Source organism: Onychomys torridus, chromosome 10, assembly GCF_903995425.1.
Source record: "Onychomys torridus chromosome 10, mOncTor1.1, whole genome shotgun sequence".
Lineage (NCBI taxonomy): Eukaryota > Metazoa > Chordata > Mammalia > Rodentia > Cricetidae > Onychomys > Onychomys torridus.
This window is the reverse complement of record NC_050452.1, coordinates 29,081,019-29,103,302: the sequence shown is the minus strand read 5'-3', so window position 1 is coordinate 29,103,302 and position 22,284 is coordinate 29,081,019. Positions and strand designations below refer to the sequence as shown.

General features: G+C 43.9%; 1 protein-coding gene across 1 annotated transcript in view; it reads right to left on the bottom strand.

Moving 5' to 3' along the window:
• The window catches only part of Htt (huntingtin), a 140,844-nt gene that overhangs the window by 17,879 nt on the left and 100,681 nt on the right, over positions 1 to 22,284 (bottom strand). The window contains exons 43-57 of the mRNA XM_036201098.1: positions 20,534 to 20,713; positions 20,242 to 20,418; positions 19,916 to 19,992; positions 18,290 to 18,428; positions 17,348 to 17,470; positions 13,982 to 14,195; positions 12,932 to 13,077; positions 11,535 to 11,712; positions 10,477 to 10,572; positions 7,842 to 8,029; positions 5,342 to 5,468; positions 2,413 to 2,513; positions 1,452 to 1,606; positions 938 to 1,077; positions 16 to 98 (exon numbers count right to left, since the gene is read on the bottom strand). Of these exons, the coding sequence (XP_036056991.1) occupies positions 16 to 98; positions 938 to 1,077; positions 1,452 to 1,606; positions 2,413 to 2,513; positions 5,342 to 5,468; positions 7,842 to 8,029; positions 10,477 to 10,572; positions 11,535 to 11,712; positions 12,932 to 13,077; positions 13,982 to 14,195; positions 17,348 to 17,470; positions 18,290 to 18,428; positions 19,916 to 19,992; positions 20,242 to 20,418; positions 20,534 to 20,713 (2,124 nt within the window). The remainder of the gene's footprint in view (positions 1 to 15; positions 99 to 937; positions 1,078 to 1,451; positions 1,607 to 2,412; positions 2,514 to 5,341; positions 5,469 to 7,841; positions 8,030 to 10,476; positions 10,573 to 11,534; positions 11,713 to 12,931; positions 13,078 to 13,981; positions 14,196 to 17,347; positions 17,471 to 18,289; positions 18,429 to 19,915; positions 19,993 to 20,241; positions 20,419 to 20,533; positions 20,714 to 22,284) is intronic.

Here is a 22,284-nt window from a genome sequence, read left to right as displayed (position 1 = left end):
AATGGTGCAACTGACCTGGCCCAGCTTGTAGCTCATGTTGCCTAGCTCCCGCTCTGAGTTGATCTGCAGCAGTAGCTTGTCATGGCTGATGAGGGCACCTGTAAAACATCAGCATAGCACTGCTTGAAACCCTGATCTTGGCTGGACAGATCTGGGTATCCTCTCCATTGGCAGGATGGCCCAGATACGCAGAGGCCCAGTAGGCCTCAGAGTACTGTCACTTGGCAACCTTTTGAGCCAGCAAGCCTGGTCGGCAAACTAGACCATCTCTTTTTCTATGGCTGCCTCAAGCGAACTGCATTAGACCTCACACCACCCACTCTCTCCCAGGGCACTCTGATGTCCCCAGAGCTGTACTTGAGTTCCTGTAGTCAGCTACCCACACCTCTCTCCAGACTCTGGAGAGCAAGGACGTCATTTCTCACCCATCCTACGGCCCAGACAGAGGTTCCCCAAGGCCCAAGCCCATGGCCATTTAATTCAATGTCCCCCAAACCATTTTGGGATATATGACACACTGCATTTCCACACAGAAACTTCCCCAAATAAAGCCTTCAAGGTACTTAAATTTACAGCAACAAACAATTCCTAAAAGAACAAGGTAATTATAAAATTGAAGCAGTCTGTTCAACAATAACAAAGTGAGATGTCAAAGAGAAGGGTAAGGAGGGAGTTCATTCAATAAACATTATGTACTTGTATGAAAATGTCCTTATGTAACACAGTAACTTGTACAATTAATATACACAATGGGAAGAAAAAGAACCTACAAAAGTCTCTTCATTCAAGTGAGATGATACACTCTGGTGCTCATGGTAGTACATGTCCTGGCAAAGCATGAGACTCGTGAATGGGGGCAATACACTCAGCATGCAGCCTCCTTGCTAAGCCTCAGCAAGAATGCTAGCCACACTGTTATTCTAGTTCGTTCCTGTACCTGTAGTAGCTGGCAACAGAGAAGGGACAGGATCCCATGCCTGGTGAGAATGGTGAGTGGCAGTATTCTCTCTCTGGGAAACCATTTCTTGGATCTCTTGTTCTACAATCCCTCTGATCATGCTCAACTTTCTTCCAAATCTAAAATTCAGAACCAAGGGAAAGAACACGTCTGCTTCTTTCAAATGTCACAGGAGTGAAAACCACCAGGTCTTCTCTTTCACTTGCCTGAAGCAGCTGGTTAACAGCAAACAAACCCTTCAGCAGGTGCTCCTTCCTGACCCATAAGTCTGAGCCTCAACACCCACTGAAGCCCATAACATTTCACACTAAATTTTCAGCTTGTCACTGATGACAAAAATCACTTTTAGATCTATATCCCTGGGCAGGGCCACAGACACAATGTCACACCAATTCTTACAACAAAGGAAAGGGCTATAGGAAGGTAAAAGTGGCGTGGACTACTTCACCACCCTCTGCAACAGAATGGAGCCCATGGAGGAACTCAGGCAAACCTGGTATCGAGCGCCTTCAGGGGCTTGTTTCGGGGCTGTTGTTCCAAGCAGCTTACAGCTGGATTGCCAGCCACAGGCACGGTCATCGCACTGAGCACTAGAGATGTGATGGCCTGCACAGCCAGGACATGGATCTGGGTCCTTTCTGTGTCTTCCTAGAGGAACAGTCCACATGTTGACAACCAACCACTCATTCAGCCTCTACTTCACACAGTGCCCATAGGTCATAAGGCTTCAGACAGGAGGATCAGATCCCTTAAGACCCTTCCCATAGCCAGGGTCTTTAGTCCAAGTTTGCTTGGCATTGGTTGCACATCTATATACCTGGGCCATGGAATAAACCTCAAGTATCCAAATACTTGGCATAGAACTCCAAATAGGAATTTACCTCGGAGGAAATTCCATCTTAAATTCCATCATCATTTTAGAACACTGCCTAATGGCAACCTGGCAGTTACAGCAGAGTTTGAAGATAATCTTTATGACCTGTGACCTACATAGATTCATTCCACATCTCTCAGGATTGAGGACTCATATCCCAGTACTTTTAAGTCCAAGAATATGGTGGTTATTCATGGCTTATTAGCATGGTCTACATTAATACTAAGCAAACAAAACCTCTAAGATAATTAAAACAAAACAAACAAGAAACACGCACATGGCCTGGATTCATGGTCCTTTTTTGTTTTAGATCAGTGATATTCCTTCAGATAGTGAGAAATGAATAACAAATGCAAAAGTACTGAAAAGAGAACAATCTTACTGATCATTGATGTGGAATGTATCATAGTAAAAGATACATCCTAGCTACTAGATCCTACCAAGCTTCTCAGAGGATTTGTCTTTACTCTGGAGTATCAGTTGAGATATGACCAGCCTGCTTTCCTGTTCCAATACAGAGTCACCAGCTACCATAGCTATAGGTTCCCAGTTAGCCACCCCCTAGTTATGAAAGTCTCACCTCTGGTGGGCTCTCCTCCTGTTCCATCACCAGGGGCTGAGTCACCAGGACACCAAGGAGGGTGGCCCAAGTTTCTTCGAACTGAGTACGACTGGTCCACCCTGGGAATTAATCATTGCATTAGTTTCCCAACTCCCCAAACCCATGAAGAGACACTAAGAACATAACTCCATCAGTACTGTTCCTAGAGCACCATCTTCAGGGCAATCCTACAGCATAAGGAATGTCATTCTCTCCATTTACCATGAAGGACCTTGGAGCACGATGTAAGGATTCTGTCCTTAATTACATCATCAGCCTGGGACGGCGGCCCAGCCTAAAAAGCGGATGGGCCCTCTGTGTGTCTCCTTTTTCTCTTTCTGCTCTCTTTCCTCCATGCGGTCTCTCTGTTTCTCTGGTCCTCTCTCTCCCTCTCCCCCCATCCTCTCCCTGTCTTCCTCTCTCTTCCTCCCCGCCCCACCAATAAATCTCTAAAAGGTAACTATGGCTCATGACTTTCCTCTAGCACTCTCCTCCGTTGGCATGGCTGCCGCGGACAGCAGCCAGCCACAAGCAGCACTGATTTAACCTACACACATGGAAGTTAGTTATGCTATCAAGGCCAAGAGGCACAGGCCAAGTTCAGCAGCCCGGATTGCCCATCAATCCCATTGTGTGGTACAGTGACAAGGTGTCCACACAGGCTTCACTCAAGCAGGCCAGGCTCTTCCTGCCTACTAAGCATTTTTACAAGTCTCACCTTAAGTCTGACCACAGAACACATGCATGCTAATTCTGTCTCTAGGAAGCTGGGGAGATTAAACAGTGTTAGCAAGATGGCTGACAATCTAAGTCTAATTCCCAAGATCCACACTGAAGGAGAAAACCAATTCCTGCCAACTATCCTGTGCCCTCCATGTGCATGTCCTGCCTCCATAAAGTAAATAAATGTAAACAGATCAGAAAAGCATGGCATTGGGCTGGGAGCATGCCAGCAAGCAGCAAAGGCAATCTAGGATGCCATTCTTCAGGTTCACTAAAGAGCTACATCAGAGTAAAGATCTACAGCATTTGTAAGGCAAGGACAGAGCGAAGAAGACTAGAAAAGTAGAGCATCAAGTGCTAGGACCTTCTGGAATATGGGGAATGAGTCAGACTCAAGTGAATACCAACACCAGGAGACAGGCTCAGGTGATAATTGTCCAAGGAAGGCATACATTGACACAATCACATTGACACAAACAAGAGTCATTTACAAAGAGGGACTCTAGCTGAAAAAATGTCTCCGTAAGATTGGCCTGTAGGCAGGGGACTTTTCTGAATTAGTGATTGGATGGTAGGGCCCAGCCCATGTAGGTGGTACCACCCTGAGGGTAGTGGCCCTGCATGCTTTGATAAAGCAGGCTGAGTAGGCCTTGGTGAGCAAGCTGGCCTCTACTCTTGTTTCTGCTTCAAGGTTCCTGTCCTGTGTTCCTGCCTTGGCTTCCTTCAGTGATAGACTTACAAGCTATATAAGGAGAAATAAACCCTTTCTTCCCCATGTTGCTTTTGGTCATGGTGTTTATCATAGCAACAGGAAAGTAAGTAAGGCAGGCAGGAAAAAAGCTCCTCATGGGAGCTGCCTGATTCTTACTCAGAAGTTACTGGAATAGCGATGAATTATTCAATTTATGGACATAGGAAGTTGAAGTAGGATATTGAGAGCTGAATAAGAAAACTTGAAGAAGCCTAAGGGAACTTCACTGGTCAGGCCATGGATCAGGTACCCAGGCTTTTCTAGGAGCATAGAAAGGCTATGAGGATTATAATCACATTACCCGATCACACCCTGTGGTGTTTGAATGAGATTGGCCCCCATATTTGCATACTTAGACCCTAGGTGATAAACTGTTTGAAAAGCATTAGGAGGTGTGGTCTTGTTGGAGGAGATATGTCACTGTGAGTGGGCTTTGAGGTTTGAAAAGCTCACACCAGGCCCTGTATGCCCCGCCTCCCTCTTTTCCCCTGCCTGCTGCTTATGAATCAAGATGTAAAGCTCTCAGCTACTGCTCTACCAACATGCTTGTCTACTTGCCACCATGATGATAATGGACTAGCCTTCTGAAACTATAAGCAAGCCTCCAACTAAATGCTTTGTTTCCTAAGAGTTGCCTTGGTCACGGTGCCTCTTCACAGCAATGTAACAGTGACTAAGACACACCCTCATCAGAAAACAGGGGTAGGGGAGCAATTTAGATTGTGCTTCAGAAAGCAGGAGAGTCCTGACAGGAGAACTTCTCCTGCTACTGCTGACTAAGACACTGAGTATATTCATGTTCACATCTGTAGCAAATACATGAAATGGACACAATCCCCATTTTATGGGCCATTGCACTGAGGGTCCCACACTGAAGCCAAGGGATGAGCAGGGCTGTCTGGCCAAATCTAACTTCCCTCATTCTACCACCCTGGCTCCTGTGACACTTAGTTTACCTTGTTCCCCAAGCTGCTCATTCTACACATGAGAAAAACGACCTAAGTGAGAACCCGAGGTCAAAGTAGCAGAGAGGAAATCACTCCATTCCTTACAGTCTGCTGTTGCTGTAGCCCTGGAAACTGCACCCTGGGCTTCATGGTGTTAGGCAAACACTACAGTGAGCCATAATCCCAGCCCACTTGCACAGTTTAGTCTGAATGCATAATATGAAGACCGGATCTGGCTTCCTGAGATAGTTACATGTGCATTTCCCTTTGTTCAAAGAAGCCTGGTATGCAACCCCACACAACTGCCTCGTCTATGTGCACCTAGGTCTATATTCTCACCATAATTCCATATACTTCAAAAGGTGTGACGAAGGCTTGTTCCATCACCACCCCAGAACCTTTCCAGTTGCCAAGGGAGATGGTGGCCCTTCCCTGGAGCTTCATGCATGTGTGTGGTATATGGAGACTGAGGAGGACTGTGGGTTACCTAGGGTGTTGATTCGATAGATGAACTCTTTGAGGATCTCCTTCTCCTGGAGGAATTCCACAGGGATCTCAGGGAACACTGTGCCAAAATCCCCTCCAGGCTTGGGTGACCACCCAAGTTTCCATACCTGAGAAGATGAAAAGAGAGAAAATGAGAGGTGCCCCCCATTCTTTCTCTCAACTAGTCTCCCTGCTGAGCCTGCTGTTCCCACCTCACTACTCACAGACTTTTCCAGAGCCAGTCCCGTCCCACAAGAGGCTCCCACCCCTTTGCCTAGAACGTTCAAGGCCAAGCTTGACTCCCACCACTCTGCCCTGCCTTCCCAAGGCCAGTCCTTTACGTTCTTGTTCTGCCCCCTCAGACTGGCTGTATACAAGCTAGACTCCTTGTGGATCTTGAGACGCTGGCACCCACAAATATCGAAAGTATGTCAGAAAAAAGGCAAACACTAATGAAGTTCAGTCTCATATATACATATGCATTGGCAAGCAGCCACAAGGCCAACCCCACTGTTCATTTCTATCAACTCTGAGAAGTTGAGTTCTGCCATTAGATATCTGGATAAGCATCATGCACAAAAGGGAACCCTGAGGCACAACCTTTGCTGTTCCAGTAACAGGACCATCTTGCTAGCTCAGCTATGTGCCTCAGTGAAGCCATGAGGACCTAAAGGAGCCTCCCCAGATTCCTACAACCAAGCTCTCTTTATCATGGGAAAGCCTTCTATAAATCTCTTCTACCACCCATGAAAGTCTCTGAGGCATGCCCAGGGGGCATTCTGCAGTGCTTGCTATAGCTGCCTCCCTACCCTGGGCATTCAAGGGAGAGGATTAAAAGCACTTGATGGAGTTTTACCTACAGCACACAGCTTATGTAGGCAGATCCCTACAGTCTTCCATGACTGCTACACTGCCTTCTTGCAGTCTCTACTAGGAATGCTCCTGCCCAGGGCTGAACCCCATGCAGCAATGTTGGATGATCTCTTTTCTATTTCTATTTATTTCTATTTCGATTTCTATTGGGCTCTTCCCAATGTCCACAGCTCTCTGTTCTATAAGCACTTCTAGCACAGCAAGGACACAGCACTCAAAATGGGTCCCTGCAACTCTAATGTCCAATGAATGTCACTTTCTAAGTGTAAATTTCTCCAGGATCTTACATGCAAACACACACACGCAGATATTGTAGCCCAGCAGTAGGCACATGCCCTATTCTATGCCTGGCTCTGTGTTCTGGTTCAAGTCCGCTGTGTACCAGCTTTGCTTTCTTGCTGAGGATTTTTGTAGAAAAGGATAGTGTGCTATTTTAGCAGACTTAGGTCAGCCTAGCTGCTGTTAACCCTCTTCCCATATTAAGCTCTTACTGAATCAAGAACCTGCCTATTTTAAGCTGATATGTGAAGAACATTTCAAGAGAATACCCACAATAGTGGTTGTCCCTACATGTATGAATCAATCTCTCCCCCCACCTTTGTAGCTCTGGCTATACTAGAACTATGTAGACCAGGCTGGCCTAGAACTCAGAGATCTGCTTGTCTCTGCATGCACCACTATGTCCAGCTTTGTATGAATCTCTTCAAAGGTGAAGAGTGAAATTTCTGGCTCACCATTAATTAGTTAGTCTAATCACTTCAGAATCACATCCAACAAGAATACATCAGTGGAGATAAATTTAGCTCATTTTTGAAAACCTAGTATTTTTACTAATAACCACTACACAGAATGCTTGGGGGACAACATAGGTGTCACAACCATCCACATGCAAAATGCTGGAACTACCACAGAGAGTGTAACAGCAACAAAGACTGTGTGATAAGTGGGCATGTATGCCTATAACTAATTCTAGCATTAGAGAGGTAGAGAGGAGGATCTCAAGTTTGAGGGCAGCCCTGGTTACATATCAAATTGAGCAAGATCCTCTCAAAAAACCAAGGTCTGCATGAGGCCTCACCCTACACAAAGAACTATAGGCAACTGAGGAAAGCTGGAAACAGGAGAGGTGGCCTTACCCAGGGAAGAACATACCAATTGGTTGTTCAGCCCTGAAAACATACATACAGGTAGGATTATACAGACTGATCAGGTTATATTTAAGAACACACACACACACACACACACACACACACACACACACACACTCACACTCTCTCTCTCTCTCTCTCTCTCTCTCTCTCTCTCTCTCTCTCTCTCTCTCTCTCATACAGTAACAATTAGTGAATAAAAAGGCCATGAATTTGAAGATCAGGAGAGCATATAGGAAGGCTAAAAGGGAGGAAAGGGAAGGGAGAAATACAATTAAATTATAATCTCAAATACAAAACAAAACAAAAACCAAGGGTTGGAAATGTACCATAGTGGTAGAGCATGCACAAGATTCCAGTCTCTGTCCCCCTGCTTCTGAATCCTCCCCAAAGACTCTACTTCAGTCTTAGGATCACCCCACCCTGAGGCTACCATACACACCACTTATCCCATTTCAGCAAAGGAGTGACTGGACTTACCAGAGGGGGCACACGCGTATAGCTGTTGACTAGGGGGAGACGCGCCAGACTGATGACAATATTCTTTAGCACTGCTGTGAGAAATGAAGGCAGGGTGCTGTTCCTCTTGTGGCCCAAGGCCAGCACTGACTGCAGGGATTCCACCATCTCTGCCACCATCTCGCAGGCCGAAGTGATGTAACTGGGATCTGCATAGGCAATGGTGATCAAGAGAGCAGTGTCGTCAAAACACACTGAATCCTGCCACCCTTCCTCTGTATGCCCACTGGGAAGAGAGTACCAAGCTTATCAACCCCTGTCCAGTCTACCAAGACTTTGGGCTGCTCACTTATGACCTCCTGAGTATGCATCCAACCCCTGCAATTCTTTTCATTTCTGTGGGGAATAAAGTAATAGTCTTGAACCTGAGTTTCAGCCTTAGATGGATGGAAATTTTAAAGGCAGAGTGAGGATGAAAATTCCAGAGCCAATCTGTCCTGTCAGAGTCTTGAGGGCAGGAACTGCTCATATTACCTGAGTCTGGATACAGCATAGAATTAAAAAAACCACTCGTTGAGTGGGTAAAATGACAGATAGTTACCCTTGTCCATGAGATTCAACAATTTAGGCAATTTCCTAGTATAGAAAAAGGATCCTTATTGAGCTTAAGGAATTAAGCCCCAATCTAAAAGAAATAATGCATATCAGACTAACTTTAAGTAGTTACAACTAGGATGGGAGAGATGGCTGAGCGGTTAAGAGCACTGGTTGCTCTTTCAGAGGACCTGAGTTCGATCCCCAGCACCCACACAGTAGCTCATAACTATCTATAACTCTACTCCCACGGGATCCGGCACTTTCTTCTGGCCTCCTTGGGCAATGCATGCATGTGGTGCAGGCATACATGCAGAAAACACCCTCACACATAAAATTAAACAAAAAGGACTAACCAGAGGTGACTTAAAAAACTTAATAAAACCCGAGTTACTTCTGACCAGAATTTCATTAACTGACCTCAAGAGAGACACAGAGGATGAGCAAAATTACATCAGCCTGAATTAAGTCATCTCCTGCCACTGGGCCAGGCTGCCTACTCTCATGATGGTGGACATTTGCCCCAGAGCTTCACATGGTCTGCTTTTCTTACTTACATCATACCATTACAACAGAAGCACAGAATAACCTGAGTTGCTACTCAGCTTAAAAAAAAAAAAGAAAAACAAGAAAAACACCTCAAGCTGTGAGGTAGAGGTTTCCTCACTTTGCAGGTATCACAACTCGATTGCTCAAGACAGAAACAAAGTGAAAACTCAGGATATACTAAAATGGCATCGCTTATGGGCCACTATGCAACCCTAAAATTTTGGAATAGGAGCTGGAAGACTACAGACAAGGAAACTCTGTCTATAAGTAGCCCCATCTTTTAAAATGGTTTCTCTCACTATACAGCTCAGGATGGACTCAAATTCATGACCCTCCTTAGTGCTACATTGTGACAGGCTCATGTCAGGATGCTGGGCTGTGACTAGGCATTTCTCTATACCTATGATTACAAAGGCATATTTCTGGAGCCACAGAGCAGGGCTAAGGCTCCTGGTGACCCTGGCGACACCTGCCCTCCCACCTGTGGGAGCGGGGCTGCAGCTATAGGTAACATTCCTACCATTTGAGCCTCTGGGGTCAAGGAACTGAACTGGTTCTAGAAGCCTGGAGGTTAGGAGGCAAGGATTTAGTTGGTCAAAATATGCTTTGCCTTTCCACGACTGTCACAGTAAGACAGCTATCCTAGAATCAATGAGGAAGACAATGTATGTGCCTAAGTCTACAACAGTTTTAAATGATGGGGAGTTTAGTTTTTTGTTTTTTGGTTTTTTCAAAGTAATGGCAGCATCTACTACTTAGGAGGTTGAGGCAGGAAGGTCATGAATTCATTGCTAGCCTGGGCTACAGAGGGACACCCTGTCACAAAACATACAAGTCACCAACTCCTACCAAAACAGTCATTAAGGTTATAATATATCATGTAAATATCTACACTAACTTAAAATTCCTTAGAGTTTTGAGTTATTTATTCAAAAAATTTGTTTTGTTTTGTTTGTTTGTTTGAGATAGGGTTTCTCAGTGTAGCTTTGCGCCTTTCCTGGATCTCACTCTATAGACCAGGCTGGCCTCAAACTCACAGAGATCTGCCTGCCTCTGCCTCCCAAGTGCTGGGATTAAAGGCGTGCACCACCACCGCCCAGCATATTTATTCAAAATTTAATACACATTTGCCAGTCCCTTACAACAGGCCAAGCACTAATTTTGGGAGCACAAAGAAAACATATTCTCCACCCTAAAGTAGAAATCATGTGCTCAGTGCTGAGGACTAAGATGGGAGGCTTCCCAGAGAAGAGGTGCACATCCAGGCTGTGGGAAAGATGCAGGATAACTGGACCAACTGGTTGGGGAAAGGGAGTCTTTACGAGAAAAACGGCATGAAAAGACAGGAAATGTGTATGCATCCAGTCAGAAAACCCTTAACTCTCTGGATGAGTCCTAGAGGACAGCAAGAGAAGTAGGTTTCCTAGAGCCCACAGCACCACTCCACAAGTTTCTTTTGTGAATGAATTTGAAGGCTCCAGAGAAACACAGAAAAATGGGTCCTAAGACTTACTTTGTATGTTTGAGTCCACTTCGTCCTTTCTGATGGTCCTTGGAGTATCTGACCTGCTTTCTGGGCCGAGAAGCTGGTCCCCAGGCTGCACTGCAACTGTATCACAGCAGAACATATACTTTAACCTTTCTACTTAAGTCTTCATACCTGTGCAGCCTTATAGAAACTTACGATGGCAGCTATGTCAACTGAGAGCTACATTTTTAGAGCTAATTTCAGTAAAACCGAAAAGCACTGGCTAACACTAAATGCAGGCACCAGCGTTTTGGCTAATCATGAACACACACAGACTCATGCTTCCACGTTTAGGCTTCTAAGTGCACTGTCCGCCATCTCCACCCTGAGCATTTTTATCAGACTATTCACAACTCAATACTGCTAAAAGCATCACTATGACCAAGAAGCTTAGCTTTTTAAAATTAATCCCTGGATCAACTTTGTTTCCAAGTTGACTACAAATGCACAGATGAAAACAATTTAAACAAGGAAAGATCAAAACACCACTCTATAATGTTTAATTTGAAAACATAAAACTTCAAAACATCCTCTAACATGTAAATATAATGTCCAATTTTTAAAAATTTTTAGCTAATGACCCTTGCTGAGGACACTGTTCCTTGAAAAGAATGAATCCCTTTTATTTTACAACATATTAGCATTACAATGCAGTACGCAAGCACACACTTCAACTCTAACAGAAGTCATCTATTGAATGTAATCTTGTTAATCTTATAATCATTTAGGACTAAGAACATCAAATAGTCAACTAAGACTAAAGATCAAAGGGATAAAACTTAAAAAAGTATTTTTTTAAAAACTGGAACTCAAACTCTAAACAAATAACTAGAAAAGTAAATTCCAATTAAGCTCTAGTGTAATGTCTTGGGGTGGACAGATGGGGCCTTCTGAAGGCAGCACCTATAACCTCTCCATTCCACCCCAAGTCCTTACTGGTTCTTGGGAAACAGGAGACAAGAAGGAAAAATGTTAATGACTGATATGTATTGTTGATTATCAGTTTAGATTCATGAAGTCAAGAAAGTTAGACAGGGACTTACTGGCTTCCAGGATGAATCGCACACAATGGATGAGGGAGCAGGCATGGGTCACATACTCTGGGGAGGACAGCACCCCCCAGAGCCCAGGCACCTGTAGTGCCAGGCAGCAGCAGTCTAGGCCGGCTTGGAGGTCCAGACTCAGTGGGATCTGCTCATGGATCAAATGCCATGACAAGGCCTAAAGGAAAGCACTGTGTTAGAATGCTCATCCAGAACTCTGTGTCTCAGGGACCTCTAGCGAAGCAGCAGCACTAAAAGCTATGGGAGACCATGGAAAGATGGAGAGGCCAAGCGATCAGCCAACTTCCTTCCAGAAGGATGCCTCTGACCCAGGTTTCTAGGTGGTCATGCCTAGCTTTCTTAATATTTAGTCCTGGTTCAGCTATGCTCCAAAGTTCCAGCCTTACCTCTGTCAGAAGACCCAACTACCTCAGATATCTTTTTTCTTTAGAACCATAGTGTCTAGAGAAACTTGTCCTGAGCCACATAGCCTCTGGTCAGAGGCTTTTCTCAAGGGCTCCTGTAACAGGATTTTTTTTTTTAAATCTCAGGTACAAAGCTGAGTTTGGGAGTATTATTTATGACTAGTGACTTCTAACAAGTCTCTGAAGCTCTCTGAGCTTCTTTCCCTGTGTGTGAAATAGGAACAGAGAGTTCACCCTGTAGAGCTGTTGTGGAAACCAAGTACCATGACACTGCCTGTGCAGCTCAGGCTATGACTCAGTACTTTACACATACATTTGCTTTCCAATCTTCTCCACGGGGCTAAGACAAGCTGAAGACTACCTAACTCAGCCTGGTTCAGCTGGGGCCTCTGTAGCATACACCCTCGGGAGACTTTCTTTTCTTAGTATAAGGTGTCAACCCTTGCTCAGGATGGGCAGCACAGCTCTGGCATAGCTGAGGGAGGCTCTTTTCCAGAAGTCACATGGCAAGGTGACAAAACTGTAGTGCATGTGTATGCATACTGTGAGGGGCCAAGTGTTCAATTTCCCTCAGGTGAAGCGCCCAAGTTAATACCCAACTTAAAACACAACACTGCCTAGACTGTAATTAGGATCCACGTTAGGATTGTAGTGTGGGGACAAGAGGATGTCTTACAGACCTCCCTGGTTCCCTGTGGGTGGCGTGGTGAGGGCGAAAGGCTCAGTACAGTCAGGTGAATCAGACCTTGATAACAGGCATTCCCTTCCTGCCTGAGGTTTATTGAAACAGGGTCTAGCTATGTACCTAGGCACATCCTTACAAGCCGGGAACCCACAATTCTACCTCCAAAGTAGCTGGGCTAACAGGTGTGCACTACCATACTCAGTCACCTGTTGGTTTTCAAGGACTTCCATCTTCCTGCTACTCATATATCCTATCCTCACAGAGACACAGCATTTCAGAGCTCTTACCTCAAGTGTCATTACCACAAACTTCACTGTGTCCTCCTCTTTTTCAGGGGGAAGGTGCAAATGAGCAGGCACTTTGGAGACCACCACCAGGTATTGTGCCAGGGCACGGGCAAGTGTGGTCAGAGACTGGTATGACGTAGCATCACCTGAGATGTGAGACTGGCATAAGTGAGTGACTTTGACTGTGAGCATAGGCCCTTCCCCTCCAGAAGCCGCCACAGGGCTATGTGGATTTAAAGATGCCAAGACCAAGAAAGCACATATGTACCCATATGTGGATGCATACGATCTGAACCTGGTTTGCCCTGAGTCTAAGCCAGTGTTCCTGAAGGGCTTAGAGCCCTGACTATCTATGTCCAAGAGTAGCCAAGAAACAAAGAAAGAAGTTTAGAGCTAAGGATCTGGTGCAGTTCCTCAGTTACTTTTGTCAGCCTTCTGTGTTTTAGATCAATAGCCCTGACCATACATGTGCTTGGGACAAAGCACTGTGCTGTATCCGTAATCCTTTTTAAAATTATGACAACTTGGGATTAGAGAGGGAGTTCAAGAGTTGAGAGATGGGCTGCTCTCCCAGAGGACCTAAATTCAATCCCCAGCTGCCACACAGAAGCTCACAACCACATCCATTCCCATGAGATCTGATGCCAACTTCTGGCTCCATGGGCACTGCACGCATGTGGTGCAGACACATATGCAGGTAAAACACCTATACACACAGAATAAAATAATTTAAAAACTAAGGTAATTTGAGCTGAGAAAATGGTTTAGTGGATAAAGTGTTTGCTGCACTGCGTGAGGACTTGAGTTTGGAATCCTAGTACTCATGTAAAAACCAGTCGTGGGTTATGCACCTGTAACCTCAGCTGAGACAGGATCCCAGAGGCTTGTTAGTCAGTGAATCAAGCGCAGATGGCAACTCTAGGTTCAGTGAGAGACCCTATCTCCCTCTGGTTTGCACATTCTGCTACCACCATTCCCATCACCCCAGAGAGAGAGAGAGACAGACAGACAGAGACAGATAAACATCTAAGGGAACCATATTTAAATTACCAAGCAGATCATTCAACTTGCTCCAGTAGGCTGTGGGCTCTGTAGGCAGGAAAGGCTGGAAGACTTGATGGACAGCAGGAAGCTGCTCAACAACACTGGTCACCCGGTCCAGAGTCACCCCACGGGCTGCTTCAAAAAGGGGACTCTTCTGGCCAGTAGCAATCTTACTGATGCCAAGGCTTAAGCAGGGAGCCAAAAGGCTTAGGTTGAACTCCTGGGTCAGAACATTACAGGCCAGACAAATAACAGCAAAAATGGTAAGCTGCAATACACATAACTAATGCAATAAGCATCTGTTTCAGAGATAATCTAGACTAGAGTACTGTAAGGAATGTTGTGAGAATATTCTAGACACATGGACATTCAAGCTCCTTACTTTTTGCCATGGGAGACTCAGCACCACACTGTCACTCTGAGAGCAAGAAGGCTACCACCAGTTGAGCCCTTGGACCTTGTATCTGTAGAACTATCAGTCAAAACAATCCTCTTTTCCTTATGAAGCAGCTTGCCTCAAGTTATTTGTTACAGTATTAAAAATAGGAAAATACACTCTAGAAAAGCTCTTATTCAGACTACAAATAGATAAAAGAGAAAACAAAGCCGAATTCTCTATTTAAAACAGTATACCCTGGGTTGGGGATTTAGCTCAGTGGTAGAGCGTTTGCCTAGCAAGCACAAGGCCCTGGGTTCGATCCTCAGCTCAAAAAAATAAAAAAGTATATCCTATATTATATACATAAAAAAATAAATATATCAACAATCCCATTTAACATATGTTCAGTAAATACTTCTAGTCTCTTTGTCATACTTGAATTTTAAAGTAGTATTTTTATTTTTATGATCCTATATTTCTCTGAAATAATTCTAGAATGATAAATTTTAATTGATATAAACTGTGCACCAAGGCTAATGTGCCAAGCATTGCTGAAGCCTGAGAAGGCATCACATCACCTGGAACAAGAGAAAGTGGTCTTATGTGTGACAATAATCTGCTTGGAAAATCAGCATTTCACATGACAAAACTTTTAAATTTTATTTATTCATTTATTTATTTGGAGATAGGGTCTCACTGTATAGCCCTGGATGGCCTGGATGGAGACCAACAGGCCCACAGACCAAGATCCTCCTAGCTCCTCCTCCCAAGTGTTGGAATTAAGGGCATGTGCCATCATGCCTGGCCTCATATGATAGTTTTTATTATGTTTTGTCAACCTTTTAGTCATTTAAGGAGTTAGAGGGAGGACAATAATTTTTCCAAGTAGAACATCAAGCTTTAATATTAAAAACCTGTATTTCGCCAGGCAGTAGTGGCGCACGCTTGTAATCCCAGCAATCGGGAGGCAAAGCCAGGCGGATCTCTGTGAGTTCAAGGCCAGCCTGGTCTCCAAAGCGAGTTCCAGGAAAGGCGCAAAGCTACACAGAGAAACCTTGTCTCGAAAAAACATAAAGCAAAACGAACTAAACAAACAAACAAAAAAACCAAACCTGTATTTCATCATTAGTACTCCCAAATCAAACATTCCTGTGATCACAAGCTAGAACTTTCATAGTTGTTAATAGCCCACTTAGCAACTTGGAAAAATCTAACCCACTGGTCCTGTATAAGAGTTGCCATGGTAATGGTATCTCTTCACAGCAACAGAAACCCTAACTAAGACAAAGGGGCTATTAAAGAACAATTTCCAGAATACAATGAATATATGATACACTTTCTTGCAGTCGTGAAATGAGTGATGATAGACTGACTATATAACCTATGGCCACACATTTTCTTTAAGTGCATGAAAGATGGAATTAAAACAACTTTCCTCTTTAGGATTCCAATGTGGTTGAAATGGCATCCTATTCACATCCCATGGGCTGGCTATTCTGGAGTATAGCTTTCATGGGCCATGTTTTTGTTAGAGCCTCCCATGTGCTTTGCCTATGCTGTCCTTGCTAGACGCAAGTCTCCCATATGCTGCCATACATTAATCACACAAAGATGAGACAAATTGTGCTGGATAGTTTATGTCAACTTGACACAAGCTAGAGTCATCTGAGAGGGGACCTCAATTAAGAAAATGCCTCCATAAGACTGGGTTATGGGCAGGCTTATAGGGCATTTTCTTTCATTTTCTTTTTTTTTTTCCCATCCCATTTAAGCTGCTATTTTTATTATTTATTTATTCATTCATTTATTTGTGGTTTTTCAAGACAAGGTTTCTCTGCTTAGTCCTTGCTGTTCTGGAACACACTCTGTAGCCCAGGCTAGCCTCAAACTCAGAGATCCGCCTGGCTCTGCCTTCCAAGTGCTGAGATTAAAGGTGTGTGCTACCAATTGCCAGGCTATTTTTATTATTTTTAATTGTGTGTAGGGTATGTACATGTGAATACAGGGACTGGTGGAGGCCAGAGGTGTAAGATCCTCTGCAGCTGAAATTACAGCAGTTGTAAGCCACCTGATGTGGTGCTGGACTTGAACTTCAGTCCTCTATAAGAGCACTATATATTCTTAACTGCTGAGCCATCTCTCTATCCTCTCTAATGCTAGAGCTACTAGAATTTTTTTTTTTTTTTTAGAATTTGTCAAGGGGTAGTTTTATTTATAGAAAGTTTTTTTTTTTTTTTTAAACAGCACATTCAAATAATTTACCACATAAGCCAATTCAGATGATTTTTTTCCCTTGAAGAAACATTGGTAGTTGGTGTATTTCGTTCCATGTAGATTGTTGACTTTATTGTCATGAAGTTCCTAAATGACCATCATTATCTTTTTAAGTCTGGAATGTATAGGAAGGTTACTTTACTTCTTTTATTCTTGCTTGTGTTTTGTCCCTGCCCCCTCCGCCCCCCACTGCCACCGCCTGCAATCAGTCTTGTTAGAATCTCATCAGATTGGATTATTTTTAAACAATCTGTATGCCAAATAAATTTTTTCTTCAGACTTATGTAGCTCAGTTTTAAAATGAGATAGGTATGGAAATGCCTGAAAATGATAAGCTCATCCAGATGGGCATTTTCTTAATTAGTGATGGATGAGGGTGGGCCCAGCCTATTGAGGGTGGTGCCATGCCTTGGCTGGAGTTTTGGGTTCTATAAGAAAGCAGGCTGAGCAAGCCATGAGGAACAAGCCAGTAAGCAGCTCCCCCAGGGCCCCTGCATCAGCTCCTGCCTCCAGGTTCCTGCCCTGTTTGAGTTCCTGTCCCAACTTCCTTCAATATGGACTACACCGCGGAAGTGTGAGCCAAAGAAACCCTCCCTTCCCCAACTTGCTTTTTGGTCATGGTCTGTCATTGCAGCAATAGAAACCCTAACTGAGACACAAGTAAAATTAAAAAAGACAAGCAGAGCTGGAGATTCCCTGGCTGCTCACTGTTGCCCTACCGAGCTCATCATGAAGTCATTCATGTCTTCAGCAGGGATGCGATTCACCAACTCTGCACCTTCCAGCAGCGCAGAATCTGATTTGGTCCAACACTGGGATCTTACAAGCTGGAGGTACCAGTCCTGGAAAGAAGAAAAAGAAAAAGGGAATGTGATTGAGTAGGCACTTTGGCTGCTCCTCTGGGTTGTGACTATAGCACCAGGACTCTGGCTGGCTGTACAGGCTGACACACCCTGGGCTTACAGCTCACAAGTCTTCTCTCTGCTGTTCTGTGCCTGAATGCCCTCTTCTTTTCCACCTGTGTAACTTCCAGCAGTCCTTGCAAACTCAGCAAAGTTCTGAGGGTTAGCAGCCTTTCCTCATCCGTTCCCTAGATACTGCACCATCGACACTCTACTGAAGTGTGCACCTCCCTCATCTTCCTCAGCAGCCAGAACAAGCCTGGGGCAAATGTATGCTCTCTTCCATGAGCTGCAGGTTTCTAAAATCGAATCTCCTCTCCCCCAAGGCTCTAACAGTCTCTAATCTCAAGTATGAACGGTGAAGGTGACAACACGTGATACCTGGTGGCAGTAGGTGCAACACTTCATAGGAGGCAGAAGGTTCAGTGGGAGGGAGTTAGGCCACGTTTGTCAGCATGTGCTGGACAGTATTTGCAATCATAGGCCCTGGGCCACAACCAATTTCTCTTGACTTGCCAACTAGCCACCTGCCCCTGACTCCACACTCCTCCACCAGAGTTACACATCAGCACACCTTTTCTCATCAGGACCTCAAGGCCTCCATACTCTACTCAAATCCCCAAGCAGAGTTGCTAATGACCTGAGCTGAGGGTCAGGGGCCCTGTGTGTACTGACACCTACCCTTACCCTCATTCTAGACAGAGCCTGTCTTGTCTCCACATGGTCCCTGGCCATCACACTTAGATAGAGGACACTTACTTTGTCTGGACTCACTGTTTCCAGAGATGTGTGCCCATCCCCATCCAGAGGGTGGGAAGTGACTGGGGGCAAGGGGCTAAGTGAGTCCTGCACGGTAGAGAGTCGGAACCTGTCCAGCAGGGAATAGAGCCTTTGGTGTCTGAAACACAAATGAAACCACAGAGCAGTTTGAGCTTTAGTTTGAAATCTCAATTTTGCAAAGATGGGTCCTAGAAACATGTAACACCAATGAACAGAAGTAGCTTCTTGAAAACAAGATACAACATGTTGTAAACTTTCCTTTCAACATTCTAAAGTCCTGATGCACCTGTAAGTCCTAGTTACTTCAAATTACCATAATTTATACCTCGTTGATATTTTCTAGATTTCATTTATGCTCAACATTCCATTAGGCAATGTACTATGTAACAGCTAACAAAGCTATTCTATTCTTTCTTTTCTTGACAGTATTGGAGATTGAACTCAGAGGCTTGTGCATGCTAGACAAGTGCTCTTCCAATGAGCTATATATCCCTAGCAATGTATTTGTAATATATGCAAACAGATAAATTCTTCTAAGATCCAAGTGTACAAACTATTTAATTCTCCATAATGACACAATTTATTCCGTCAGGAATGTCATTTCACAAAAGAATCATTCCATCTGGTCCAAAGTATTATTGTTATAATCTTCCTCATCTTGGTGTATGACTGTGTCTATAGTCAAACACAATGACAATTTGCTCTCTTACCATCTGAAGCCAACGCGATACTTCATATGTCAAATGACATCGTGTGGCTGAAGACTGAAAAACCATCCAGACTATACTCTGTCCCATTAAGAAACACCACCATAAAACCCCTCTAAAGACTAAAATTATGAGGAATCACCCTCTCTGAGGTACATGTATGTGCTCCCACCCCAATCTGCAGTGGAAGAAAAGAGATAAAAGCTTTTCTTAATTTATCTTGTAGTCGAGGAACTATGCTCACACTACAGATGGAAACATTTCTAATAAAGGCTTCTAAAGACTTTCAAACAATTAAGTAAATGAATAGCTATAAAGAGATGGCACTTAACAAGACATAATGTGCACATGCCAAGAGCCAGGTAGTACTCTCAGACTGAATCCTTCTAACCTAGCTATTAGGTTCTGTGTTTATTCTCATTCATCAAGGGTCCAGGAGCAGAGACAACAGACACACCTCTATCCCTTCAACAGCCATAAGGTTCAGGAGTTTGATGGCCACTTCTTCATTTCTACTAGCATGAGACTCTTTCCTGACATTTAGGAAGCCCGCTCGCTCGCTCTCTCGCGCGCGCTCTCTCTCTCTCTCTCTCTCTCTCTCTCTCTCTGGTTTTTTCGAGACAGGGTTTCTCTGTAGTTTTGGTGCCTGTCCTGGATCTCACTCTGTAAACCAGGCTGTCCTTGAACTCACAGAGATCCACCTGGCACTGCCTCCTGAGTGCTGGGATGAAGGTGTGCGCCACCCCCACCAACTAGAAAGCCCTTTCTATTATAATACTGCTACAGTGAACTAACCTACACAGAACACTAATTCCTTTCCTGTCTATTTGTTCCTGTACATACCTAAGTCTTTGTACCCTGGTTGCCCAAACGTCAGTACCCCACAGTGCAGCCTTACCTTTGTGCAAGCCCACTATTCTGGAGGTGCTCCTGGATTCTGTTCAGTTCCTCCACTGGCAACTGGGCCATGCTGCTCTACACAGACAAGAACACATTAGGGATTTTGTGACATATAACCTCACACCCACTTTAAAACGATAAACTGGCATGCACAATGTATCTATCTGGTAAGAGCAGACTAGAAGCCGCTGGTCAAACACATGAATAACAAACATGGATACATGCTCCTATCAGTGACCAATCAAGATTAGGTCCATAAGGTCCATAGACTAAATGCTTTGATTGACTTGCTAAGTTTTTATAGAAATCACCATCTGTCAGTACCTGTAAATTTGCAGCCAAAAGCATTTCTACCCGGCGACATGCCAGAGTGTCGACCATGTGAGCCAGCGCACGGAAGGGAGTGCCCAGGAGCCTGTCCACATACAGCGTAAGCACAGCACCAGACTGGCTGAGATGGATGCCTTCCAAGCACTGAAGTGTTTTCTTCAGAGTGGTTGGCTAATGTTGAGAAGGAACAAGGATTTATTTTTCTCAGACTGGTAATTGTTGCTGACAAAATTCCAGTACTCCATTTTTAAGGCAGAGAAAGCAAACTGGCAGGCTAAAGACTTACAGTTGAAAGATTTTCACAACGAGACTGAATTGCCTGGATGAAAAGGCCACTAGCCGCAGAATTACGATGAATGGCACTAATAAAGTCTTGTACCGGAGGCTCATGGGAAAGGCTGATCAGATCTTGAATGTGATTCACAATGAGCCACGTTAGGTGTTCTGAGTCATGGAGATTCTGACACTAGAGAAGATATAATAAAAGATTTGCTTCAAGTAGACAAGGAGGCTAAAAGAGTAAGAAAAAACAAATTCTAAATATAAACTTTGCTTCAGTAAAGGCAGTGTCTAAGTACCAGCAAAAGAGAGAGAGGAAGGAAACAGGGCCTTGTACCTCTGATCTCATGTGGTAGAGACCACAGGAAGCCAAGCTTCAGTGGCAATCAATGTCCAGCTCCCAGAGACACTAGCAAATGGCTCCACATCAGAATGAACAAGTCAACAAGTGGCTGCCCACAGGGGCAAGGTGGGCAGTCTGGCCTGGACCTTGCATGCATGGGAACAAAGGAAGCCCCATGTTGCAGTAACTGAGTTTGCTATCAGGCTGCAGGCCAGCCTAGCATGGCTGCTCCATACCTACTCTATCTCTAATGGTTAGTGGAGAAAATAGCCACTAACTGCCACAGAGCTGACAGAATTTCTGAATCAAGAACTAGATCTCCCTAGTACATGGGAGAAATTTCACTTGAAATTTAAAAAATTAAATAAATAATACCAACATTTCAAAAAAACACATGTAGCATTTCCACCTTAATTCACAATCCTAAACAAAAGTCAAACTTGGGGCTGGAGAGATGGCTCAGAGGTTAAGAGCACTGACTGCTCTTCCAGAGGTCCTGAGTTCAATTCCCAGCAACCACATGGTGGGTCACAACCATCTGTAATGAGATCTGGCGCCCTCTTCTGGCCTGCAATCATACATGCTGTATACAAAATAAATAAATAAATCTTTTTTTTTAAAAAAAAGAGTACATACTCATTTAAAAAAAAAAGTCAAACTTGATCAATTGATATCTGGTTAATGATAATATTTTTCCATTTGGAACCATTTGATAGTATTAACTTTTGAAATTATTCTTATACTTTTTTGAAAAACACCATTATATCATATTATTTCTCAAAAGTGGAACAAAATATAAAAACTATTTCAATATTGGGAATGTCTAATAAAAAGTGAATATTAAGCTGTACATCATGGCACACGCCTACAATCCTAATACTCAGGAGGTTGAGGTGGGAGGATTATGAACACGTAGCCTGTTCTGTACAGTGCATTGGCTCAAAAACACACAGTGAACATGAGTAAAATGTCATAAGACTGCCTCTACTCACAGCTGGCTCAGGTATTTTTTTCCTCTGGTTCAGACTTCTTTTTTTGTTTATCTCTTTGTTTTTTGAGATATGATTTCTTTGTATAACAGCTCTGGCTGTCCTGGACCAGCTTTGTAGAATAGGCTGGCCTTGAACTCACAGAGATAAACTTGCCTCTGCCTCCTGAGTACTGGGATTAAAGGCATGTGCCACTACCGCCTGTCTGGTTCAGACTTTTAAAAACCATTCTGCTCTATGATAGCACTGTATATGTGATACCAAGTTAGTTAGTTTTTTTTTTTTTTTAAAAAAAAGCATCAAATCCAGGTTAAAATGAAACTGTAATTCATTTTAGACCAATATGATTATAGAAGACTTGCTTTTATAAATCAAACAGGTGATGCTAATTGTTAAGTTAAAAATTCCACAAAAGTGATTCTTTTA